General features: G+C 29.5%; 4 protein-coding genes across 4 annotated transcripts; 3 read left to right on the top strand and 1 right to left on the bottom strand.

Moving 5' to 3' along the window:
* Positions 1 to 887: 887 nt before the first annotated feature.
* LOC110623258 (receptor-like protein EIX1) lies at positions 888 to 3,982 on the bottom strand. Its single transcript, XM_021768187.2, has one exon. It carries the CDS (start codon positions 3,801 to 3,803, stop codon positions 1,023 to 1,025), a length of 2,781 nt encoding a protein of 926 aa, XP_021623879.1. The 5' UTR covers positions 3,804 to 3,982; the 3' UTR covers positions 888 to 1,022.
* Positions 3,983 to 5,217: 1,235 nt separating this feature from the next.
* On the top strand, positions 5,218 to 6,707 carry LOC122723114 (receptor-like protein EIX1). The gene is made up of 2 exons (XM_043954031.1): positions 5,218 to 6,619; positions 6,688 to 6,707. Exons 1-2 carry the CDS (start codon positions 5,218 to 5,220, stop codon positions 6,705 to 6,707), a joined length of 1,422 nt encoding a protein of 473 aa, XP_043809966.1.
* On the top strand, positions 5,872 to 8,052 carry LOC110622756 (receptor-like protein EIX2). The gene is made up of 2 exons (XM_043958588.1): positions 5,872 to 6,010; positions 6,640 to 8,052. The coding sequence occupies exon 2, from the start codon at positions 6,709 to 6,711 to the stop codon at positions 7,993 to 7,995; it is 1,287 nt and encodes a 428-aa protein (XP_043814523.1). The 5' UTR covers positions 5,872 to 6,010; positions 6,640 to 6,708; the 3' UTR covers positions 7,996 to 8,052.
* A 12,426-nt stretch (positions 8,053 to 20,478) lies between these two features.
* On the top strand, positions 20,479 to 23,238 carry LOC110630010 (receptor-like protein EIX2). The gene has a single exon (XM_021777299.2). The coding sequence runs from the start codon at positions 20,479 to 20,481 to the stop codon at positions 23,236 to 23,238; it is 2,760 nt and encodes a 919-aa protein (XP_021632991.2).
* The last annotated feature ends 4,323 nt before the right edge of the window (positions 23,239 to 27,561 follow it).

Below are 27,561 nucleotides of genomic sequence, written 5' to 3'. Positions count from 1 at the left end.
TCTTTTCTTCCTTATAGAGATATCTAGTTTGGTTATACTTATAGATATTGATTTGTTGTTAATTTTGTATATTTAAAAAATATACTAATATAATTAAAATAAAAATTTAATGTCAATTTTAAATATATCATTCACGTATATATGAGGGAGATAATAGTTATTCGTATTATCAATCATACAAATTATAATTGTATTCCGAGACTTAATCTGGTGGAAAGTGCATCTTAGTAGATCTTAATAGTCTTAAGAGGTTTAAAGTTCTACTCCCCAACTCCTATTTCAAAAAAAAAATCATACAAATTATAATTTTATATAATTATAATTTAACCGAGTTTCTTCTTCTACTGCTTGTTTGCTTTCCTTGGGTACAAGTTTCCTTCCCATCTAGCTGATGTTAAGGTGTAACAGTCGAATTAAAATTATTTTAAATAATTTAAATTATTTTTTTTTATTTTAAAATAATTTGAGTTAATAGTTTTAAATCAAAGAAAAAATAAGTTAAAAACATTATTTAAATTAATTTTAACCAGTCTGTACATTGACAGAGCACTACATGGGCTTTCACAAGAGGTGGATTGATTGTAGGGTCTTTAGTTAGCCTTGCTTTCTTCTTGCTCTGCGTATGCCTTTTTCACTACAGCGCAATTCTGTTTTACCCAATGAAAGTAACTCTCGGACTCCTAAATCAAACATACATGATGGTTGACTCTAAAAAAAAAAAAAAAACTCAGTCATTCATTCAAATCTTAACCCTTTATTCCCGTTGGGAATCGGGGATTGTAGAGTAAAAATGTTAAATTTTTCAGATTTACTTAAATATATTTATTATCAGATTAAATTTGTGAGTACATTCTAATATAGTTGTCATCAATTGAAATAATCAGCAATTAACACAGAAAGCATTAAGATCATGCAGTAAACTTTAGTCATTCACATCTACAACACAATGCAGCAGATTATTTTTCATATTAGCTCCCACCATTAATGTTTAAGTTTCCCCATGAGACAAAAAACTAACCTTCTTATGCATTTCCTTCAAATGTGTTTCTCATAAACTTTCTCTTCAGTTGATTTCCCTTAATTCCAACTGTTACCCAAAGCTTGTTGTAGACTCTGTCAACTAACTCAAACCAAGCAGACCTCCATGAGTCTTTCAAGTACAAAATGCTACAAACTCCAACAAATCCAGCCACAAATCCCATTCCCATACCACTGTAGAACCAAAGCATTTCGGAGTCATCTTTCCTCGTAGTGCCACCTTTTTCATGACCTTTAGGCAGTTCATCTGCATCATCTGAACAATTATTCAATGGAGGTCCACAAAGTCCATTGTTGCCGATGTAGATGGATTTGTCATCCAAAGTCTGAAGTTGGTTTCCCTTTGGAATTCGTCCAGATAAGTGATTGAATGACAAATTCAAGTGACTTAAAAAGTTCAAATCAGAAATGCTGAATGGAATAGAGCCAGAAAGTTCATTTTCAGACAAGTCAAGTGATTCTAGTGAGCTTAACTTGCCAATGTTCCAAGGGATATGTCCATCCAATTTGTTTGTAGATAGATTCAGGTTCAGTAGACCTGAAAGATTCATCAACTCCTGGGGAATTTCTCCAACAAAGTTATTTCCTGAAAGGTCAATGGAATAGAGAAATCGAAGTGTTCTAGTATATTCAAGCTCTATTCCTTTGACATAAACTTGCACATTCTCACCATAGCCATTTTCTTCAAAGGCCTCCCTTGGAAGAAGATAAGTATAATAATCCCAAAGTCCTTTGTTTTCATGCATAGCAATTGCAGTAAAATTGCCAAAACAAGTGGGAATAGTTCCAGTCATCATATTGTTTGCCAAGTTCAATATGCGAAGAGAAGCAAGGTAGCAAAGCTGCAGAGGAATCTCACCTTCAAATTTATTGGACTGAACACTCAGTACTTTCAATGAAGATAGGCTTTCACCAATCCACCAAGGAATATAACCATCAAAATAATTGTTGCCGAGATCAAGAGTCTCCAAGTACTCTAGATTCCTCAATGAGATTGGGATCTTTCCTTGAAGATTGTTGTTTTGCAGATGCAGCGAAACAAGAAACTGTTGAGAACTCAAGGACATTGGAATATGACCACCGAGCATATTACTTGAAAGATCAATCACGGTTAAACGTTGCAAATTTCCCCAGCATGAAGGTATTGGTCCCGACAGATGATTTTTTGCAAGATGAAGAATATCTAAAGATTCAATCATGCATAATGAAGCTGGAATCGTACCATTCAAAGAGTTGTTGGAAAGGGATAAGAATCGCAATATTGGCATCATTTCGCTGATGTTATGGGGAATCTGACCTTGCAGCAAGTTGTTGGAGATATCCAATATGCTTGCGTCAGAATGAAAATGGGTTAAAGAGCCCTCAAACCTGTTAGATTTCAATAATATGTACCTATAGTAAACTTCATAAGTAGTGTTGAACTTTCTCAAATTTGGCAAGATTCCAGAAAGCTGATTATAAGATAGATCCAATCCTTCAATATTGGAAGAGATGTTTTCAAACCAATCAGGGATGCTATCCGAGATGCTTGCATTAGACATTAGTAAAAAAGCAATGCTCTTTTGTGTTTTGAGCCACTGTGGAAACCAAGGCCCTAGTTTGCAGGATGATAACTCAATCCTGGAAAGTTGGAAAGGAGGTACCCATTTGAGATCAATATCAAAAACTAAAGAATTTCCACTCAAAATCAACTGATCCAAACCTCTGAGTTTTAACAAGTGAAGTTCAGAAACTTTCCCCTGCAATGAATTCTGACTGAAATCTAGTATTTGTAGGTTGGAAAGTTGTCCAATTGATACAGGGATTGGACCCCAGAAAGAGTTGTTAGAAAGTAGAAGAAATTTTAGGTGTTTGAATTGTCCAATGTTATTTGGAAGGCTACCAGAAAAAGAATTGTTGTAAAGATACAGATAAACTAAACTCTTCTGCACACAACTAGATGAATTGCCAAAAGGTCCAGATATCTCACCGCTGAACTTGTTGGTTTTCAAGTGTAGCTCACTCAAATTGCAAAGCTGGTTCAACGTTGTGGGTATATTACCTTCCAGAGAATTCCAGGACAGATCAAGGAAAGAAAGAGAATTGAGATTTCCAATCCGAGTTGAAAGAGAGCCTCGAAAAGCACTATAACTCAGATCAAGATGTTGCAGGTTGGTAATATTAAATAACCAGCTGGGGATTTTGGAATTGAAGTTGTTCCCACTAAGATAGACAACCTCAAGAGATGTAAGATTGACATGTGAAACATGACCAGGAATGGAAAGCTCACAATTAGACAAATGTAGTTCTAGCAGGGAAGGAAGCATGTTTATTGACTGCAACCAATCGACACACTTGTCCAGGAGCACAGCCTCCATGTTTAAGTATTTCATGGAAGATGGAAACTGGAGGCTGTCGATTGCCAATTCATTATTCCCACTGAGATCAAGATACTGCAAGTTTGAAAGGTTTCCAAGATGAAGGGAAACATTTCCCTGGAAGTACGCCCTGGAAAGGATATTTCCCTGGAAGTACGCCCTGGAAAGGTCGAGCTTAACCACATGATCTGTTATGTTATCGCAGGAGACTCCTTCCCATCTGCAGCAGTCATCTCCGACCCATGAAAGCAAAGAGTCTGAGCTGTTAATGGCGAGGCTTGACTTGAACTTCACAAGAGCTTCTCTTTCAATCTTGATACAGCTTCCATCCAGATTAGTTCCAGTGCAGAAGATCAAAATGCTTTGAATCAGGATGAGCATGGCAAGAATCTGAGCTGATGTTCCCATAAATTCTCAATTCAAAAGAAACTTTTTCTGTTAATTAGATTATTTTTTCTTAATTATTTCATGGTTATCTTTCGTAATTCTCATTAGAGCTTTGTGTTGAAAATTTAATCCACTCCTTACTTTCCTGGCAACTCCTCTACTTGGAGCTTGGAAGTGTTGAAAATTTTATTCCATCTTATTTTTCGTTTACGTTCTTGACAGCTAAATTCAAATTAATAATAAGAAAAAAAATTAATCAAACATTCTTTTTAAAAAAATCTAAATCATATGATAGTTTGAAGCTTTTTAGTTAGATGTCACTTAGTCAACAGCATTTTATTTCATAATTTAAAATGTTCAAAATTCAAAACCTAACAACCATCCACCAATAAATGTATTGGATGACTTGAAATTTCCAAGTCTACACAAGATAAATATTTTAAAGAGCCTTTACATTTATGAGACGTGAAAATATATAATTAATAATTAAACTTATTATTGATAATCATATTTTAAAATTTTATATATATTATATGGTAAATTATTAATTTTTATATATATTTTAATTATAAATAAATTATATAATATATACTTTGTTCGTCAATTTACATTTAAATAATAATATTAGACCTTCTTTATCAAATACTTTAAATATTTTAACTGTAATTAATAATCAATTATTAATCATTCGCTATTAGCATTAGTTATCAATCATCAAGTTAAACTAAAATAAAAGTGTAAAGAAACATTAATTCTAATTAATATAAAATTAGAAAGATTTGATAGGTTATTACTATGACAATTTGATTTGATAGGTTATTACTATGATTAATATAAAATTGAAAGATTGAGTATATAAATTTATACAAAAATTAAGACAATTCATATAACTTTAAATTTTATTTGAAGATTATTTTTTTGGTTTAAACATTAATTCTAATTAAACAGTTTTAAATAAAACTATTAGAAATCAAATCCAACCTCAAAAAAATTATTGAAGGTTCCCCATATGTAATTAAAGAAGGGAGTTTATTTATTTTATTTTAAAATATTATTAATTCTGCCATTTCTAGAGATGTTTATTCGTCCTTGTTTGGTAGAGTCAATGTCATGAGGTTGAAATCCTGGCAGCCATCCCATTCCAGTGGAAGTTGAACTAATTAATGCTTTAATTGGAATTTTTGTACCAAAGGCATGAATTTCTAAGTCTACAGAGATCTATAAGATGAAAATTATATATTTTATATTATAAAAAATGGTAATTACCCTTATAAAAAGATCATTTTATAAAAAAAATTAATATTAAATTAATGAAAACTAATTTCTAAATATATGAATATATTTTTTATAAATTGATGTAATAAAAACTATATTGAACATTAATTAATAATATCATTATTGAAAACTAGAGTGTTTGTTTTTGAATTGAGAAGTTATGGGAACATCAACTGCCAATGTTGTTGAGATTCTTGCCTTGCTCATTCTACTTCAAAGCGTTTCCTCCTTCTGCAATGGAGATAATTTCAATGGAAGCTGTATCAAGACTGAAAGAGAAGCTCTTGTGAAGTTCAAGTCAAGCCTCCACAACAATTCAAACTCGTTGCCTTCATGGGTGGGGGATGATTGCTGCAGATGGCACGGAGTCACTTGCGATGACATAACCGGTCATGTAGTTAAGCTCGTTCTTTCTCGGGCGTCCATCATGGGAAACATTTCCCTTCATCTTGGAAATCTTTCAAACTTGCAGTATCTTGATCTCAGTTGGAATCAAGATCTTAGTTTGAATCGTTCATTGGCAATCCACAGCCTCCATTTTCCATCTTCTTTGAAATACTTGAACTTGTCGTATGTGCTCCTTGACAAGTGTGACAATTGGTTGCAGTCAATAAACATGCTTCCTTCTTTACTAGAATTAGAATTGAGAAATTGTGAGCTTTCCATCATTGGTGATGTTTCACATGTCAATTTTACATCTCTTGAGGTTCTCGACCTTGGATTGAACAACTTCCATTCCACAATCCCTAGCTGGTTATATAATATTACCAAACTTCAAAATCTTGATCTGTATTCTAGTGCTTTCCGAGGGTCTCTTTCAACTGATATCAGTAATCTTAATTCTCTTGCTTCCCTTAATGCGGGTTTTAATTCTTTGGAAGGCAACATACCCAACACGTTGAACAGGCTTTGCAATTTGATTGAGCTATACTTGGGTTACAACAAGTTCAGCGGTGAGATTTCCGGAACTTTTGGCAACTCATCCGGTTGCATCAAGAACAGTTTAGAGAATCTGTATCTTTTAAACAATTCCTTTTCTGGTAGTATTCCAGATAATTTGGGACAATTTAAACGCCTGAAAGATCTTTCTCTTTCTAAAAACTCTTTCTGGGGTTCAATTCCTGTATCCATTGGACAGCTTTACAACCTTGAAAGACTAGGTTTGAGTAAGAATTCATTGCATGGAAAAGTTTCTGAACTTCACTTGTTAAACCTCAGAAGCTTGATTGAGTTGAGTATGGATGGGAATTCTTTAGTTTTTGATATAGATCCCGAATGGATACCTCCTTTTCAACTTTACTGGATTGGTTTATCATCTTGTGATGTAGGGCCTTCGTTTCCACAGTGGCTCAAAACACAAAAGAGCATTAGATTTTTAGAAATGTCTAATGCAAGCATCTCAGATAACATCCCTGACTGGTTTGAAAATATTTCTTCCAATATTGTAGGATTGGATTTATCTTATAATCAGTTGTTTGGGACCTTGCCAACTTTCAGAAAACTGAACACAACTTATGCTAACGAATATAGGATCATATTGTTGAAATCTAACCAGTTTGATGGTTTTTCAACCTGTTCTCAGTTTGATGCAACCATATTGGATATCTCCAACAACTTGCTCCACGGCCAGATTCCCCAGAATATCAGTGATATGATGCCAAGTCTGCGCCTCGTATCCCTCTCCAACAACTACTTGAATGGTACCGTTCCAGCTACTTTATGCAGGATTGAATCTTTACAAATTCTTGATCTTTCGAATAATCATCTATCAGGAAGAATACCTTCATGTTGGGGAAATTTGCCAAGTTTAACTGTGATTGATTTTTCAAGTAATATGTTGAGTGGTGATGTTCCAATGTCCTTGGGTTCTCAGGAGTCGCTTGTTTCCCTGCATTTGCAAAACAATACTCTGCAAGGAAAGATCCCAATGTCATTAAGGAATCTAGAATCCTTGGAGACTCTTGATCTTAGCATGAATTCTTTTGATGGTTTTATTCCTTCATGGATAGGTGAGAGCCTATCTTCTCTGAAAGTACTGAGTATTCACTCTAATAAATTTGAAGGTGAGATTCCTCTGCAGCTTTGCTACCTTGCTTCTCTTCGCATATTGAACTTGGCAAATAACGTGATGACTGGAACCATACCTAATTGTTTTGGCAATTTTACTGCAATTGCTATGCACGAGCAGAAAGGGCATTGGGACTATTACACTAATGCTCTACCCTATGTGGGCTTTGTAAGAGCTAGCTATGGTGAGAATGTGCAGGTTTATGTCAAAGGAATGGAGCTTGAATATAGTAGAACACTTCGATTTCTCTATTCCATTGACCTTTCAGGAAATAACTTTGTTGGAGAAATTCCCCAGGAGTTAATGAATCTTTCAGGTCTACAGAACCTGAATCTATCTACAAACAAATTGGATGGACATATCCCTTGGAACATTGGCAAGTTAAGCTCACTAGAATCACTTGACTTGTCTGAAAATGAACTTTCTGGCTCTATTCCATCCAGTATTTCTGATTTGAACTTTTTAAGTCACTTGAATTTGTCATTCAATCACTTATCTGGAAGAATTCCAAAGGGAAACCAACTTCAGACTTTGGATGACAAATCCATCTACATCGGCAACGATGGACTTTGTGGACCTCCATTGAATAACTGTTCAGATGATGCAGATGAACTGCCTAAAGGTCATGAAAAAGGTGGCACTACGAGGAAAGATGACTCTGAAATGGTTTGGTTCTACGGTGGTATGGGAATGGGATTTGCGGCTGGATTTGTTGGAGTTTGTAGCATCTTGTACTTCAACGACTCATGGAGATGTGCTTGGTTTGGGTTAGTTGACAGAGTTTGCAACAAACTTTGGGTAACAATTGCAATTAAGGCAAATCAAGTGAAGAGAAAGTTTCTCAGAAACAAATTAGAAGGAAATGCATGAGAAGGTTAATTCTTTCTATTTAATCACTCATAATTCATGGATGCGTTATGACTGTTGTTAGAGATGCAAATTGACAGAAATTTCAATTACATGATCATAATGTTTTCTATGTTAATTGTTGATGATAGTGTTTAATGACAGAAAATGCTTGAATTTGACTACCAGTTGCCGACAACAATATCTACTAATGTGCTATATATATGATATTGATTATTTGGAGAATAAATTTTTAAATTTAGGCTTATTTTTCATACAAAATATGTTCTAACAAAAATCTTATTTTTTATTATTTAATATTAATTTTAAAAAATAAAATATATTAATAAATTTATATATAAATTATTAATACCATTTTCAAAATATAGAAGAGAAAAAACCCTTAAAATTACATAACTTCTCATTTCATCAAGAATTTTTTTTTTTTTTTAACTAAATTTTTGAGTGCGAACGCTGAAAAATTTTAAATTTATTTTATAGAAATGATATACCAGTAAATTTTAATATAATGATTATTTAAATAATAAAGTAAAATCTCATGAATTAACTAAATTAATGTTTAAATTTTATTAAATCTTAAATACTATATTATAAATACCTTTAAAATAAAAACTTATGACTTCATTGGAAATTGGATTCCAAAGGGATTACATAAATATTTCAAAGTCACTAATCTGTGGTGGGCAAGAAAGTAATTTAACCCATGCTACACTCCCAAGTCTTGTGATGGAGGAGGAGACTTTCATATTTGAATGCAATAATAAAACATTTTAAATTTCTTCAATAAATTATATATTTTTATTAATTTTAAAAATAATTAAAAAAATATAACAAATTCATAATAATAATCTGTCTTATTAATTTGGAGAAAGACTGCCCAATGGAGGGAGGGGACTATTTTATTTAGTAATTTTTCTTTTTAAAAAAAAAAAAACAAAAAGAGAAGTGTGGTATTTATTTCCTCTTTATTTTCTTTTACAGGTTAGAAATTAATTAAAAGAGTATTTGATTTACTCTTTTCATCCTACTGATAACTTTCCACTGATAGTTAATCAGCTTTTAAAATTTTATAAATATTATAAAAATAACTTATATATGCATAAAAAATAAAATTTATTTTATTGATAATCATATTTTAAAATTATATATATATTATATAATAAATTATTAATTTTATATAATTTTAATTATAAATAATTTATATAATATATATCCTTATTCATCAATTTACATTTAAATAATAAAAATTAGACATATTTTTATCAAATATTTTAAATATTTTAATTGTAATTAATAAACTATCAATCATTCGCTATAACATCCGCTACTAATTATCAACAATCAACCATTAACCATATCAAACGATTCAACTAAGATAAAAGTGTAAAAAAATACAACATAAAATCTTATTAATCTAATTATTAAATTTATAATACTCTAATTTTAGCCTTAGTTTTCTTTATCTGTAATTGCACTTTCCTTTTATCTAAATTATTATACTCGCTTCATTAGAAGAAAAAAAATTCATAAATTTAAAAAAATAAAAAAATATAATAAATAAAAATTCTGATTTTGGAAAAAAATATAATAAATAAAAATTCATCAGAACCCCTTCCTTCTTCCTCCCGAAAAAAATAGAGTTTTGTTATGCTATTTATACAATATATATATATATATATATCTTTTTCAACTCAAACCTTTTTTTTTCAACTCAATCAAATTCATAAACTTTTAAAAATTTCAGTTAAATTTTTATTTAAATTAATATTCTAATAAAAAAGAAATTCTAATATTTGAATAAATAAATTTTATTTCATTTATCCGTATTATTGCAATTTAATTTATTTTTTTATTATTAAATAATAATTTTTGTAATTTAAAAATTAAAAAAAATAATTAAATTAATTAGTGAAATTTTATTTTTAAAATTAATAATTTTCTTAAATTAATTTAAATAATATTCATAGTAATTTATTCTGTGTAATTTTGAGAGTTCTAACTCTATCAAAATATTGTCAAATTTTTTTTAAAAAATATATTTCTTTAATATTTAAAATTTAAATTTTATATTTTATATTTTTATCTTAAAATATTTATTTATCATTTAATTTTTTTTTAATTCTAGAAGAGAATTTAATTTTCGGTATAAATAATAAGATATGCGTTCTAAATTTATTTTATCCTCGATACAAGTAGGCAGATAAATATATATATATATAAATAAATTCATATTTTTTAAATTAATAAAAGTAAAATTTAAAATATGGCTGAATAAATAGTCGATTATCAGTTTAACATATATTTATACTATTTTTAAAACACTTGATATACACATGTGTATGCCAAGTGATTATCCTTTGAAATTGTTCCGATAAATATTTTATTTGCTTTTGAATCAATATTTTCATTATAAAACCTAAAATATCAACATTACTCTTATACTATTATTATTTTATTTTAATATATTTGAAAATATCAATATTATCTGTATGTTATGAGTTTATGTAAATTTTATTTATCACATTTATAATTTTATATTTATCATTTCAGTAATGATATTTTAGCAAAATGTTTATTTAATTTAATTTATATTAATTAAATTAAATTTAATTTTTATACATATTTTAATTATAAATATATTATATAATATATATCCTTATTCATCAATTTAAATTAAATTTTAATAATTATAAAAATATAAAATAAATTAAAAATATAATAAATTATGAGAGTGAAAAAAAAAACTTAATTAAAAATATATATAAGTTTTGAATTATGTTATAAATTAAAAAAAATAGAAAAAAATATAAATTTTAAATTATATTATAAATTAAAAAACAAAAAAGCGAAAATGGCGCTGCTACAGTATCACGCCATACTGTAGCGCAGCGCCAAAATCTTGTGGACTTTTTGGCGTTGCATTGGAGGGACATCTCCAACGCTAAAATAGAATTTGGCGCAGCGTTGAAAATTGCCTAATAAATTATTTTTATAGAAAGTGAAAACATATATATTTATCAAATACATTTACTTAATATTAATTATTTTAGAAAAATCATAATTATTTCTAAATTTTGACATTTTAATAAATATTGAAACAATTTTAAAATATGAGATTAAATAATTTAGTTCAAGCTTATCAAAATGTTTATAGAATCTCTATTTTTTTTTTCAAATTGTATTTTTTTATAAAAAAAATTATACATTTTGCAATTTGAATAAAATGAATTGAATTTAAAGAATTTTTTAATAATTAAAGTTTGTGATATGGGAAAATTACATTTTAGTCCCTGAGGTATAGCGTAATTAACAGATTCGTCCCTCTATTTTTAGAATCCAACACTTTCGTGTCTGAGGTTTAATTCCGTCAAAATTCAAGGTCACTCCGTCAAAAATTTCTGTTAAGCCAATGATTTTCACCTGGTCAAAGGAAAGAGAATAAATATAATCCCAAAAATACCCTTATCAATAATAAAATGAAAAAAATACTATTTAGTCCCTCTAGTATGGAAAAACTCGCTACTTAGTCCCTCAATTTTGAAAAATATATTAAAATGTCCCTAACATTTTAAAAAGTCTACTAGTTAGTTTCTCTATTAATTTTATTATTAAATATTTTATTATTTAGTCCCTATAGTTTAGAAAAAAATTAATTAGTCCCTCAAATTATTAAAAAATTTACTAATTAGTCACTCCATATCATGGAAATTTTAGATTTTTTTTGTAATACTTAACGATTAAAATTAACGAAAAGACTAACTAGTAAATTTTTTAAAATATCAGAGACATTTTAATAAATTTTTAAAATGGCGACCAATGATCGACGACGAACAACATCACAAAAAATATTTATATTGAGTTTTAACTTTTTATTTTTAATAATTTAAATTTTATATATTTTGATTTTTATTATTTTTGCTGAATTTGAATCTTAAATTTATTAAAATTTTTATTTGTTTATGGAGATTGAGTTTGAGATTTTCTTTCTTGAATTTTGACGAAATTAAACTTTAGGGACTAAAATGTTGAATTTAAAAAAATAGAAGGACAAATATGTTAATTATGTAATATCTTAGGGACAAAAATGTATTTTTTCCTTCAATTTTTTGAGAGAGGGACCTATAAATTTGTAGGAATTAAATTTCAGGAACTAAAGTATTGGGTTCTAGAAAGGGTAATTCGGTCATTTTTTCTATCACTAACGGTATTTTTGACGGAGGGACCTCTAATTTTGACGGAATTAAACTTCGCGTTGGGTTTTAAAAATAGAGGGACGAATATGTTAATTATGTTATATCTCAAGGACTAAAAAATAATTTCCCTATTATATCTGCAATTTAAGCATGATAGCATATTACCTTCAAATTTACTATAGAATAGGCTTTTACTATTTCAGGAAATTAGACAGAAATTGAATTATGCTTTAATTGGGATTTTGCAACCAAAGGCATTCGTTGAATTAAACAACTTAATACGTAAAAAGTTGATTTTGAAATAAAACTTTTTTTTTTATCAAGATAATTCAATAACAAATTAACGTGGTTAGGCATATGTTATCTGGAATAATTATATATTATGTTAGTTATATCAAGTGTTTTATTTTTTCTACTGATATTTTATCTGTTTTAATTTCTGAGCGTACTTATACGTTCTTTATTCGTTGAAAGTAATGTTTTCAGTTATTATTTTATTTGATTTTTTGAATTTAAAAAATTTATAAATTAATTAAAAATTAAAAAAATCTCAAATGAAAGAAAAAAAAAAGTTAAATTCTGACAATATCGTTTCAACAAAATACAGCAATTGAATTAATAATCTATGCTTCAATTGGAAATTTGGTACTAAAGGCAGTAAGGCACTGGATGACTCAAAATTCCAAGTCTAAAGAGATGAGTCTTTCAAAGTCTTATTTTTACTTTTAAGCCAAAAAACTCACACCAAGGCCCAACCTACTCTCAAAGAATAAATATATTTTCCAACAAAGCAATTCAAGTGAATTTTTTTCTATGGACATTCACAGTACAGAAATTGCTAGGAAAGTTTACGGCCATGGTGACAATTTGATTTGATAGCATATTACTATAATTAATATAAAATTGAAAGATTGAGTATATAAATTTATATAAAAAAAATTAAGACAATTCATATAACTTCAAATTTTATTTGAAGATTATTTTTTTGGTATAAACATTAACTCTAATTAAACAGTTTTAAATAAAACTATTAGAAATCAAATCCAACCTCAAAAAAATTATTGAAGGTTCCCCATATGTAATTAAAGAAGGGAGTTTATTTATTTATTTATTTTATTTTAAAATATTATTAATTCTGCCATTTGTAGAGATATTTATTTGTCCTTGTTTGGTAGAGTCAATGTCATAGGATAAGATATTAGAGGTTTAAATCCCGACACCCATCCCATTCCAGTGAAAGTTGAACTAATTAATGTTTTAATTGGAAATAGTGAAAGTTGAACTGATTAATGTTTTAATTGGAAATTTTGTACCTAAGGCATTGACCGTGTGGTTGTCGAAATCAATCAAAAATAACTTTTTTTGTTATCAATAATTTTATAACTGTAAATGGTGGTAAAAGGATCGAATTCACATGGAATTGATACTTACCTATTTTCCTTATCAAGACCAAGTAAATAAACTGAAAGTAAAATAAAATTGGAGTTTTGAGATTGATGAATTAAACTACTACTGAAAGTAATAAAGTAAAGCGAATAATAAAATAAAAAGGATTCAAATATGAGAAAAGCTCTAGTTGAAGAATTGGATCCACTTTAGTTGTTGGGATTGATCATTGATTCTTAGGTTCCTTTGTTTGATTCAATAAATTAGTTATGGAGATGGAAAACGCTTCTCACCATCATATCTCTCATTAAACATAAATCAATTAGGGAACGTCTTCTAATTAATTACTAATCAACAAGTTGCCAAGGAACGTCCTTGGACCTTTGGCATCTAACAATTGTCAATTATATTAAGAAATGGAGAGACCTAATTATAGCTACCCAAACGGATGGTAATATGCTAGATCATGCAATTTCCTTAGTTTTTACACCAAGAGTTACTTATGTTTGAATAATCCAAGCAATTACGGACTTAAAACTATCCAAACTAACAAATTATTATCTTGCAATCAAGAATCAATTGGTCCTATTGATCAAAACCACAAAGCAACAATGGAATTAAGTATGAAATTGCATAAATATTGAAAAACAAAAGATAAACAATGTATGTTCAGATCTCCCAATCCATAAAACAACTAAAGTTTCACCTAATCTTCAACTAGAAAAAAGAGTTTCAGCCACTCATGGCTGAAACAAAATCAAAAATAAAGAAAGGGATGAAGGAGAAAGGTGGCCGAATGGTCTTCAAGGGAGAGAGCCTTGTGCGCCGAATGGAAGAGTGAGGAAGAGATGATGGGCGACACTCCTTATACTTTTATAGTGTGGAAGTGTTGCCCTAGATGTGGTGGACTCTTCTTTTGAATTTTGAATTTTGAATTTTGAATCTTGATTACTTGGGAGGCAAGTATGTCTTCTTGAGATTTAGCTTCCTAAACAAGCTGAATTTTGAATTTTAAATGTGTATCTTCTTGAGATTTGGCTTCCTCAATAAGGGAAAGACTTCTTGAAGATTTGAAATTTGAATTTCAAATTACTCTGCTGAATGTACTTTCCTTACTTGTCACTTTACTTATTTAGCACTTTCCTTATTTATCTTCACTTCAGCTACAACTTGACTTGAGCAAACAACTTGTTCTCCTTTATCCCTTTTTAGGCAGTTTTAAGGGTATTTTCACCAAATTGCCTCTATACACCATTTTTTGCAAAATAAGATCAAAACCACAGAATTAGGCAGAAAAAGTGTAAATTAACATTAATAACAACATGATAGAATGGTCTAAATTTGGCTCTATCAGGCATGAATTTCTAAGTCTACAAACATCTATAAGATGAAAATTATATATTTGATATTATAAAAAATGGTAATTACCCTTATAAAAAGATCATTTTATAAAAAAAAAATTAATATTAAATTAATGAAAACTAATTTCTAAATATATGAATATATTTTTTATAAATTGATATAATAAAAACTATATTTCACATTAATTAATAATATCATTATTGATTAAAAAGAACATTTTATTTTATTATTTATAAAAATGTGCTAATATGTTTAAATATATTAAAATTTGTAAATTAGTTGCAAAATAAGCATATAAATATTATTGATACCATTTTAAAAAAAAATTATTGATAGCAGTTGTCGAAACCGTAAAAAATAAATCTATTAGCAATCAATAATTAAAAACTATAGATAGTAGTAATAGGGTTGAATCCATAAAAATTTGATATTAAGGACTTTCCTAACAATGAGTTGAGCAAATCAACAATAAAAGTAAAAAGGGTGGTTTTCGATGATGGTAAACTATGATTAAAACTAAAGTAATAAAAGAAAGCAATAAACAAAAAATGAGTAAATCAATGGTAAAAAGACTCTAGTTGAAGTATAGGATCCATTTCAGTTTAGAATTAATCATTGATACTTTGATTCTTCTATTTATTTCAATAAATTAGTTTAGGTTGTAGAAGATGTTTCACACAGCCAAATTTCTCCTTAAGTTTAGTTTGATTAGAAAACGTTCGCCAATCAAATACTAGTTAACAAGTTGCTAAGGAACGTTCTTGGAGTTCTTAACTTTTCAACTGTTAACCGCTTTAAGAAATAGAGAAACCTAATTCTAACCTTGTCAACCGCGTGGTTTAGTTAGATCATACAACCAATTGTTACTTGTGTTTAAATAATCTAAGTAATTACGGACCTAAATCATTCAAACTAATAATATATTGCTATGCAATTAAAAATAATGGGACCTTATTGATTCTAATAGCAAGGCAATAATATCACGAAGAACAAGTTGCATAAATATTGAAAAATAGAAGTTTAACAATGGAGTTTCAGATCTCCCAATTCATAATAAAACTGAAACTTCTCCTACTTCAACTAGAGAAAAAGGTGTTTAGCCACTCATGGTGGACAAAGAATACATAAAGGAGAAAAGGGGGAAGAGAAGGAGAGAGAGGCGCTGCTGGTGTTGCTGTCGAAAAGTTGGATCTCCCTGCTGTTGTTTGTTGCTCCTTTTTATAGGTGAGAAATCCTAGTCTAATCCTTCTTGGAGTTGGAATCCTATTTTGACTTGGTCTTTGATTCCTTCTTTATCTTTTATTTTATCATAAATAGATCTTCTTTGGTGAAGGACTTCTTTTGGTGCGGTTTCTGGAGGCGTCATACGATTAGTCTTGTTGTATTTAAAATAGAATAGGACTATAAGACTTTTGATTTTTTGAATTTCTGCTTTTCTCACGCTTCTGTATTTTCTTGTTGGAGACAGTTTGATTCTGTGAGTTACCTCCAGGTTTCAGCTTCAGCTTTCTTCAAGGGATTTGGCCAGCAATCCGGGAAAATCAACTTGGGTATATCAAGTCTTGAATGTTTAACTTCTTCTTCCTGCAGCTGCCTTAGTCATTCTTTGGGGCATGATTTGGCCAAATCACTTCGGCCAAATCAATTTTTCAGCATTTTAAGCTATTTTTCTTTAAGTTTTCATTTTTTACATTTTCTGCAAAAAATATTATAAAAACATAAATTAAGTTAGGAAAATGCATATTTAAGCAGTAGTAATAATAATAAAAAAGTTGCTAAATTATGCTTAGGAAAATGCATATTTAAGTAGTAATAATAATAATAAAAAAGTGGTTAAATTATGCTTGATCAAATACCCCCACACCTAGCTTTTTGCTTGTCCTCAAGCAATAAATAACTTAGTTAATTAAGCACCTCGTTCTTTGATTGTAATCACCACTTAATCAACCACCCTAGACTCTCAAATTGAAACACCGCAGTGTAGAGTACGTACACTAAGGTTGCCCTTCCTTTTCTCGTTTCCCCTCACCTACCATGGTCAAGAGAAAGTTTTAATTGTCCATGCACAGTCTTTTAGTTTTAGTTTTGGTCTTATGCAACCACAAGAGTGACTTGCCCTCTTTTTGAACATTTTTATTAAGCATCAGTTTTTATTCTTGCCTGAAAAAATCACCAACCTTTTTACGCGAAGGTGTATATTTATGATAGCCACCCCCTGTTACTCAGTTGGTCACCTGTTCAAGTAGCTACTAGCTTTGTTCATAGTCTTTAACCATTGGAACAGGTTGTATTTTGTGCTTTTTGACTTTGCTGAGTTTTCTTTTTCTTTTCATAACAGTTTAGGAAAATCAACTCATCGAGTGCTGCACTAACCTATTTCCATTACATGCATTTTTATATTTTTATCTTCCTTGACCACAACATGTTTAAAGATTCAATTTAAGAGAAAAAACTTCATAAGTGAAGGTAACTCATTGCAAATGATTCAATTTGGACTTAAATGATTGGAAAATCAATGGGGTCATGAGATAGGAGGCTTTTTTAACTTTGTTATCTGTGCTGAGTAAAGCAAAAATAAAAAATATGTGTGTATATGCATATATGCAAAAAGGAATATGTGTGCAAAAAGAAATATGAGTGTAACTATGTGTGAATAAGTGAAAAAAAAACTAAGATTATACAAAAAAAATGGTGTCAGGGCAAAAAGATAGTGCCTCTGCATCAAAATTCTCAGTAACCCTACACCTAGTTCCAGCATTGCCCTTAATGCAAAATATAAAGAGAGAAAGAGAGAAAGGGACTTCCTAGCGAAGTGTGTGATTTGGCCAGATCCACGGCCAAATCACTAGTGTGGATGGTCTCTGGGCAAGAAGTTATTCACCAGCAGTTGTAGCAGGCCTTCCATATGCTGCATTCTATCTTTAATTTTGGTCAGACAGGCCTCCACCGAATGGTCTTGAGGTGCCTCGGCAGGTGCCTCTTCTACAGCCTGTTGTGTCGCTATTGGTGGGACAGGTTGCTGAGAAGTTGCTTCCTGGTTGGCAACCTTCTTTCTGAACACACGCTCATAGCGTGGTATAACAAGACCTGTAGGAGTAAGGGAAAAAACTCCCCTCACCTTGCGAAACAACCCCATATCGTCCAAAGTACGTAGGTCCAGGGGGTTGGTTCATCGATGGGGTAAGATCAGTATAATCAGGATGCAATAACTTTAAATTTACTACAAGAGAAGTGAAAATGTGCCCAAGAATCAGAGGGCGGTGGTAGGTGATTGTGCCCGAAAGCTGTGTGGCAACCCAAAAATCCAAGTGAATTTTTTGTTTGGTGGCCATGCTCCACAGGCTATACAATTCAGTCTTGTTCAGGATGTTTGATGCATTCTTCCTCCCAGAAAATGTGTAAGCTAAGAACCTGTGTAGGTATTTCAAGCTTGGGTTTTTCAAATATAGGTCTTTTGATTTGATGGAGGAATAGATGTCTAGCAGGTTGTCACACAGGTCTGTGTAAGCAATGTTGGCATTAAACTCAGCAGAGAAATCCCAGATAGAATCAGGACACTCACATCATAGTGCAACACTGAACAACACTGAACTCATGCATTGACATACAGAATCGTTGTCCTATCAATCGGAAGTTCACAGTGTCTGGTGTGTGAAGAGTGGTCATAGTAGGCCTATCAAAATAAAATGTGCAGAAGAACTCGTGGGTGAGTTCTGTGAAGGCAAGCGTGTGGGGGTAAAAGAATGTACCCCACCCAATATCATCAATAAGAGATTTTACTTGTTCTTGAAGCCCCAGTGCCTCAAGAGTGCTTATGTGAAGGAACTTACCCGGGTGATAGGAGATCTTGTCAAACCTGATTCGTTCAGTCTGCATATTGAAGGTCAAAGCCTTCGCTGCATGGTCAGGATTTGATGGTTTGGGCAAATCGGTGTGCAAATTGCCCTGGCTGTGGCCTGCGGGAGTTGAACTAATTAATGCTTTAATTGGAATGTTTCACTGCGGGAGTTGAACTAATTAATGCTTTTCAATATCATTGGATAAGATATTAGAGGTTTAAATCCTGGCAGCCATCATTCCCGTGAAAGTTGAACTAATTAATGCTTTAATTGGAATTTTTGTACCAAAGGCATGAATTTCTAAGTCTACAGGAGATGAAAATTATATATTAATATTATAAAAAAAGGTAATTACCCTTATAAAAAGATTATTTTATGAAAAAAAAATTGGAAAACATATTTTTTAGTCCTTGAGATATAGCGTAATTAACAGATTCGTCCTCTATTTTTAGAACCCAATACTTTCGTCTCCGAGGTTTAACTCCATCAAAATTAGAGGTCCCTTTGTCAAAAATGGCGTTAGTGATAGGAAAAATGATCGAATTACCATTACTAGAACCCAACACTTTAGTCTCTCAAATTTAATTCCTACAAATTTATAGGTCACTCTCTCAAAGAATTGAAAGAAAATATATGTTTTCATCCCTAAGATATTATATAATTAATATATTTGTCCCTCTATTTTTTGAATTCAACACTTTAGTTTTTGAAATTTAATTTCGTTAAAATATAAGGAAGAAAATCCCAAACTCAATCTTTGTAAACAAATAAAAATTTCAATAAATTTAAGATTCAAATTCAGCAAAAAAATAAAAACTAAATATATAAAATTTAAATTATTAAAAGTAAAAAAGTTAAAATTGAATAGAAATTGCTTTTGTAATGCCGCTCGATTTCGATTATTGCTTGCGATTTAAAAAATTCATTAAAACGTATCTGACATTTTAAAAACTCTACTAGTTAATCTTTCAGTTAATTTTAGTCGTTAAGTATTATAAAAAAATTTAAAATACCCCTCATATGGAGGGACTAATTAGTAAACTTTTTAATAATTTGAGAGACCAACTAATAATTTTTTCTAAACTATAAGGACTAAATAGTAAAATATTTAATGATAAAGTTAATAGAGAAACTAACTACTAGACTTTTTAAAATATCATGAATATTTTAATATATTTTTCAAAATTTAAGGACTAAGTAGTGAGTTTTTTTATATTATAAGGACTAAATAATAATTTTTTTCATTTTATTATTGAAAATGGTATTTTTGAAATTATATTTATTCTATTTTCTTTAGCCAAACGGAAATCATTGACTTAATAGAAATTTTTGATAGATGGATCTTGGATTTTGACGGAATTAAATTTTAAGGATGAAAGTGTTATATTAAAAATAGTGAGACAAATATATTAATTATGCTATACCTTATGGACTAAAAAATAATTTTTTTAAAAAAATTAATATTAAATTAATGAAAACTAATTTCTAAAATATATGAATATATTTTTTATAAATTGAAATAATAGAAACTATATTGAACATTAATCAATAATATCTTTATTGATTAATTATTTTATTATTTAAAAAAATGTGCTAATATGTTTAAATATATTAAAATTTGTAAATTAGTTACAAAATAAGCATATAAAGTTTATAGATTTAATTTCTAAAATCTGCTAGAGTGTTTGTTTTTGAATTGAGAAGTTATGGGAACATCAACTGCCAATGTTGTTGAGATTCTTGCCTTGCTCATTCTACTTCAAAGCGTTTCCTCCTTCTGCAATGGAGATAATTTCAATGGAAGCTGTATCAAGACTGAAAGAGAAGCTCTTGTGAAGTTCAAGTCAAGCCTCCTCAACAATTCAAACTCGTTGCCTTCATGGGTGGGAGATGACTGCTGCAGATGGGACGGAGTCACTTGCGATGACATAACCGGTCATGTAGTTAAGCTCGTTCTTTCTTGGGCGTCCATCATGGGAAACATTTCCCTTCATCTTGGAAATCTTTCAAACTTGCAGTGTCTTGATCTCAGTTTGAATCCTTCATTGGCAATCCACAGTCTCCATTTTCCATCTTCTTTGAAATACTTATACTTGCCGTACGTGGTCCTGGACAAGTGTGACAATTGGTTGCAGTCAATAAACATGCTTCCTTCTTTACTAGAATTAGAATTGTGGAATTGTGAGCTTTCCATCATTGGTGATGTTTCACATGTCAATTTTACATCTCTTGAGGTTCTCAAACTTGGATTGAACAACTTCCATTCCACAATCCCTAGCTGGTTATATAATATTACCAAACTTCAAAATCTTGATCTGTATTCTAGTGCTTTCCGAGGGTCTCTTTCAACTGATATCAGTAATCTTAATTCTCTTGCTTCCCTTAGTGCGGGTTTTAATTCTTTGGAAGGCAACATACCCAACACGTTGAACAGGCTTTGCAATTTGATTGAGCTACACTTGGGTTACAACAAGTTCAGCGGGGAGATTTCTGGAACTTTTGGCAACTCATCCGGTTGCATCAAGAACAGTTTAGAGAATCTGTATCTTTTAAACAATTCCTTTTCTGGTAGTATTCCAGATAATTTGGGACAATTTAAGCGCCTGAAAGTTCTTTATCTTTCTGAAAACTCTTTCTGGGGTTCAATCCCTGTATCCATTGGACAGCTTTACAACCTTGAAAGACTAGGTTTCAGTCAGAATTCATTGCATGGGGAGGTTTCTGAACTTCACTTGTTAAACCTCAGAAGCTTGATTGAGTTGAGTATGGGTGGGAATTCTTTAGTTTTTGATATAGATCCCGAATGGATACCTCCTTTTCAACTTGACTGGATTGCTTTATCATCTTGTGAAGTAGGGCCTTCGTTTCCACAGTGGCTCAAAACACAAAAGAGCATTAGATTTTTACAAATGTCTAATGCAAGCATCTCAGGTAACATCCCTGACTGGTTTGAAAATATTTCTTCCAATACTGTAGGATTGGATTTATCTTATAATCAGTTGTTTGGGACCTTGCCAACTTTCAGAAAACTGAACACAACTTATGCTAACAAATATAGGATCATATTGTTGAAATCTAACCAGTTTGATGGTTTTTTAACCTGTTCTCATTTTGATGCAACCATATTGGATATCTCCAACAACTTGCTCCACGGCCAGATTCCCCAGAATCTCAGTGAAATGATGCCAAGTCTGCGACTCTTATCCCTCTCCAACAACTACTTGAATGGTACCGTTCCACCTACTTTATGCAGGATTGAATCTTTACAAATTCTTGATCTTTCGAATAATCATCTATCAGGAAGAATACCTTCATGTTGGGGAAATTTGCCAAGTTTAACTGTGATTGATTTTTCAAGTAATATGTTGAGTGGTGATGTTCCAATGTCCTTGGGTTCTCAAGAGTCGCTTGTTTCCCTGCATCTGCAAAACAATACTCTGCAGGGAAAGATCCCAATGTCATTAAGGAATCTAGAATCCTTGGAGACTCTTGATTTTAGCATGAATTCTTTTGATGGTTTTATTCCTTCATGGATAGGTGAGAGCCTATCTTCTCTGAAAGTACTGAGTATTCACTCTAATAAACTTGAAGGTGAGATTCCTCTGCAGCTTTGCTACCTTGGTTCTCTTCGCATATTGAACTTGGCAAATAACATGATGACTGGAACCATACCTAATTGTTTTGGCAATTTTACTGCAATTGCTATGCATGAGCAGAAAGGGCATTGGGACTATTACACTAATGCTGAACCCTATATGGGCTTTATAAGAGCTAGCTATGGTGAGAATGTGCAGGTTTATGTCAAAGGAGTGGAGCTTGAATATAGTAGAACACTTCGATTTCTGTATTCCATTGACCTTTCAGGAAATAACTTTGTTGGAGAAATTCCCCAAGAGTTGATGAATCTTTCAGGTCTACAGAACCTGAATCTATCTACAAACAAATTGGATGGACATATCCCTTGGAACATTGGCAAGTTAAGCTCACTAGAATCACTTGACTTGTCTGAAAATGAACTTTCTGGCTCTATTCCATCCAGTATTTCTGATTTGAACTTTTTAAGTCACTTGAATTTGTCATTCAATCACTTATCTGGACGAATTCCAAAGGGAAACCAAATTCAGACTTTGGATGACAAATCCATCTACATCGGCAACGATGGACTTTGTGGACCTCCATTGAATAACTGTTCAGATGATGCAGATGTATTGCCTAAAGGTCATGAAAAAGGTGGTACTACGAGGAAAGATGACTCTGAAATGGTTTGGTTCTACGGTGGTATGGGAATGGGATTTGCGGCTGGATTTGTTGGAGTTTGTAGCATCTTGTACTTCAACGACTCATGGAGGTGTGCTTGGTTTGGATTAGTTGACAGAGTCTGCAACAAGCTTTGGGTAACAATTGCAATTAAGGCAAATCAAGTGAAGAGAAAGTTTCTCAGAAACAAATTAGAAGGAAATGCATGAGAAGGTTAGTTCTTTCTATTTAATCGCTCATAATTCATGGATGCTTTATTACTGTTGTTAGAGATGCAAATTGACAGAAATTTCAATTACATGATCATAATGCTTTCTATGTTAATTGTTGATGATAGAGTTTAATGTAGGATTCAAGGTTGTTTGAGATTGCAGCAGATGTTAAGCTAAATTCAAGGTTTGAAGTTTGGAAGGCTGGAAGATTTTCTTTAAAGGGATGTGTTTTTGTGTGATTGTTTCCAGGATTTGATATTCTTGAGCTTTTTCTAAGATAATTCCTATATTAATAACTTTAAATTGCTATAAAATAATATAAAAATTGCCAATTAAAAAAAAATCATATGAATTTTAATATAAAAATCAACAATTTTTATATATCTAATAATTTCTAACAACCAAATCCAGTTTTAGCATTTTTTGCAATTTCTTTTTTTCTCTCTGAATTTTCCAGCCTCGTGCCACGCACGTGATCCAGCATGAAAATAATCAATTGACTGGAAATTAAATCCCTCTGTCAACCAACTTCATCTTATATTATTTCACATGTTTGGTCTTTGCTGCTAGGGCTGTAAATGAGCCAAGCTATTCGTGAGCTACTCGAGACTCGACTCGATAAAAGCTCGACCGAGTTCGGCTCGTTTTTTAAACGAGCTAAGCTCGAGCTCAATTTTGAGGCTCGTCACTTAAACGAGCTGAGCTTGAGCTCCATAGTATTCGGCTCGTTAAGGCTCGCGAGCTGGCTCATTTTTAGGCTCGCGAGCAGGCTCGTTGAGAAGGCTCGCGAGCAGGCTCGTTGAGAAGGCTCGCGAGCAGGCTCGTTGAGAAGGCTCACGAGCAGGCTCGTTAAATAGACTCGTGAGTAATATTGTTTAAATAAATTAGTAAACCAATTCGTTAAATAAATTTATGAACAAGTTCATATATTATTAAAAAAATAAAAATAATTATAAAGTTATAAAATTTAAACTATTATAAATACTTGAAAATTATAGTATTGAAATTATAAATAATTAATATTAATTATTATAATTAATATTCTTTAAAATTAAATTATAAAATTTTTTTGTATATAATTATTATAATAAAATTCCATAAAATTAATGTATAATCACAAATAATTAATATTAATTATTATAATAAGTATTCTTTAAAATTATAGTACTACATGATAAATTGAGTTGTAAAAATTATATACATTTTAAAATTAAAGTATAATTATAAAAAAAATTTTGTATATAATTAAGCATACAATATAAAAGATGATAATAATTATCAAAGTATATTAATAATAATTAATTAAGATTATATGGATGTTGAAGTTGAAATTCAAGTTAACTAATTGAATAAGCATGAAGATGATTATGAAGATAATTAAATTATATTAGCTTGTTTCAACTGTTGGAAGTTGGAATCAACTTTATTCGTTTAATATTAAACTTTGTGTGTAATCTAATTTTATTATATTGTTGAATTTATATTTATTTGTGTTATTTTAGTTATAAATTGTGTTACAACTAATATTAAAAACTGATTAATGATGATTAAAAACTGATTAAAGTGTAATTATTAATTCGAACTCGAGCCTGAACTTGAGTTCAAACCAAACTTTTTAATTTTGAGCTCGGTCTCGAACTTTTTTAACGAGTTTCTTAATCGAGCTTTCAGAGTTCGAGCTCGAGTTTTATTAACGAGCTTCTTAATCGAGCTTTTCGAGCTCGAGTTCGAATTAGGCTCGTTATTAAATCGAACGAGCCTTTCACGAGTCGAGCTCGAATCGAGCTCGATTATAATGTTTAATTCTCGAGCCGAGCTCGAATCAAATATTAGAGCTATATAAAATAATCAAACAATATAAAATATATAAATAATTTTTAATTATTTATATAAAAATAAAATTATATAAATAAAAATAAAAAATAATAAAATTATACCTATGTGTATAAAAATATAATTATATATTTTTTTTCTGAAATGACCCTTTCTCTCTTTTCGTTAGAACAAACAGCTATTTAGTAGTCACTATCATCTTCTTTTTTTTTTTTAATTTTTTCCATTTATTTAATTTTTTACTAGAGAAAATCTTCTTAATCATCTAAATTAATAAATTGAAACATAGATCCGGAAAGAAAATTTCATAAAATATCATGTGATTCTTTTGAGTTTCAAAATATAAAATGATTTAAATTTTAAAAAATACTTGAATTTGATTTTCAGTGACCGATAACAATATTTACTAATGTGCTATATATATGATATCGATTATTTGGAGAATAAATTTTTAAATATAGGCTTATTTTTCATACAAAATATTTTCTAACAAAAATCTTATTTTTTATTATTTAATATTAATTTTAAAAAATAAAATATATTAATAAATTTATATATAAATTATTAATACTATTTCCAAAATATAAAAAGAAAAAAAAACCCTTAAAATTACATAACTTTTCATTTCATCAAGAATTTTTTTTAATTAAATTTTTGAGTGCGAACGCTTAAAAAAATTTTTCAAAGTGAATAATCTGTGGTGGGCAATAAATTAATTTAACCCATGCTACACTTGCATATTTGAATGCAATAATAAAACATTTTAAATTTCTTCAATAGATTATATATTTTTATTAATTTTAAACATAATTAAAAAATATAATAAATCATAATCAATAATCTGTCTTACTAATTTGGAGAAAGGGAACTATTTTATTTAGTAATTTTTTTTTAAAAAAAACAAAAAAAAAAGGGAAGGGTGATACTTATTTCCTCTTTATTTTCTTTTACAGGTTAGAAATTAATTAAAAGAGTAATTGATTTACTCTTTTCATCCTACTTATAACTTTCTACGATCAGCTTTCAAACAGTTTATTTCTACGTAAAATCTTATTATTCTAATTATTAAATTTATAATACTCTAATTTTAGCCTTAGACGCGTTCCTTTACTGATTTACCTTTATTTAAATTATTATACTCATTCATTAAAAAAAAATTTCATAAATTTTAAAAAAATAAAAATATATAATAAACAAAAGTTTTAGTTTCGGAAGAATTCCGAAATCAGAGTATCTTTCTTCTTCCTTCTGAAAAAAATAAAGCTTTGCTATGCTATTTATAAAAAAAAAAAAAAAAAAAAAAAAATCAATCGAAATATTTTTTTTTTTCAATTCAATTAATTCATAAACTTTTAAAATTTTTAACTAAATTTTTATTTAAACTAATATCTTGACAAAAAATTTAATAACTTTTTATAGAAATTCTAATATTTAGATAAGTAAATTTTATCCGATTTATTCAGATTATTACAATTTAATTTATTTTCTTAATAGTAATTTTTGTGATTTGAAAATTAAAAGTAAATAAATTTTAATTAAATTAATTAATGAGATTTTATTTTTAGGATTAATAATTTTTATAAATGGATCTAAATAATATTTATATTTTTTAGTTTGTATAATTTTGAGTGTTTTAGTTATGTTGAAATATTGATAAATTTTTTTTAAATATATACATATATATAGTATTTAAAATTTATATTTTACATTTTATATTTTCATTCTAAAATATTTATTTATTATTTGATATATTATTATTTTCTTTTTAATTTTAACAGAGGATCCAACTTTCAATATAGATAATAGTGTATGCATTCTAATCTTGTTTTGCTCTAAGTATAGGTAAGCAGATAAATATATAATATTTATATTTTCTTAAAATATATATATATATATATATATATATATATATATATATATATATATATATATATATATATATATATATATATATATATATATATATATATATATATATATATATTTATATATATATTATTTTATTTATTTAAAATAAAAATGAATAAAATAAATTCATATTCTTTGAATTAATGAAAATAAAAATTAAAGTACGGCGGAATAAATAGTCGATTATACTATGTATATATACCGAGTAGATAACACACTAATGATAGATGATTTACTTTTAGTTTAGCATATATTTATACTGTTTTTAAAACACTTGGTATACACATCGAGGCGTATGTCAGGTGATCACTCTTTGAGATAGCTCTATATATAACCAGTATGTATTTTATTTGCTCTTGAATTAATATTTTCATCATAGAGTTTAAGATACAACATTGCTCGCATAGCATTATTATTTTATTTTAACACACCTGAGATGCCAACATTATCCGTATAAAGTATGGTAGGAGTGTATGTATATTTTATTTATTTTATTTATGATTTTATATTCATTATTCCGGTAACTATATCTTAGCAAAATGTTTTCTAAGCTTAATTTATATTAATTGAATTGAATTA

The sequence above is a fragment of the Manihot esculenta genome, chromosome 1 (assembly GCF_001659605.2).
Source record: "Manihot esculenta cultivar AM560-2 chromosome 1, M.esculenta_v8, whole genome shotgun sequence".
NCBI lineage: Eukaryota > Viridiplantae > Streptophyta > Magnoliopsida > Malpighiales > Euphorbiaceae > Manihot > Manihot esculenta.
This window is presented reverse-complemented; position numbering and strand designations above follow the sequence as displayed.

Coding starts and splice junctions, on each gene's coding strand:
- LOC122723114 (XM_043954031.1), top strand. CDS start 5,218: ATGGGAACATCAACTGCCAATGTTGTTGAGATTCTTGCCTTGCTCATT. Junction 6,620..6,687: donor GAAATCTAACCAGTTTGATG/GTTTTTCAACCT, acceptor CTCCACGGCCAG/ATTCCCCAGAATATCAGTGA.
- LOC110623258 (XM_021768187.2), bottom strand. CDS start 3,803: ATGGGAACATCAGCTCAGATTCTTGCCATGCTCATCCTGATTCAAAGC.
- LOC110630010 (XM_021777299.2), top strand. CDS start 20,479: ATGGGAACATCAACTGCCAATGTTGTTGAGATTCTTGCCTTGCTCATT.
- LOC110622756 (XM_043958588.1), top strand. CDS start 6,709: ATGATGCCAAGTCTGCGCCTCGTATCCCTCTCCAACAACTACTTGAAT.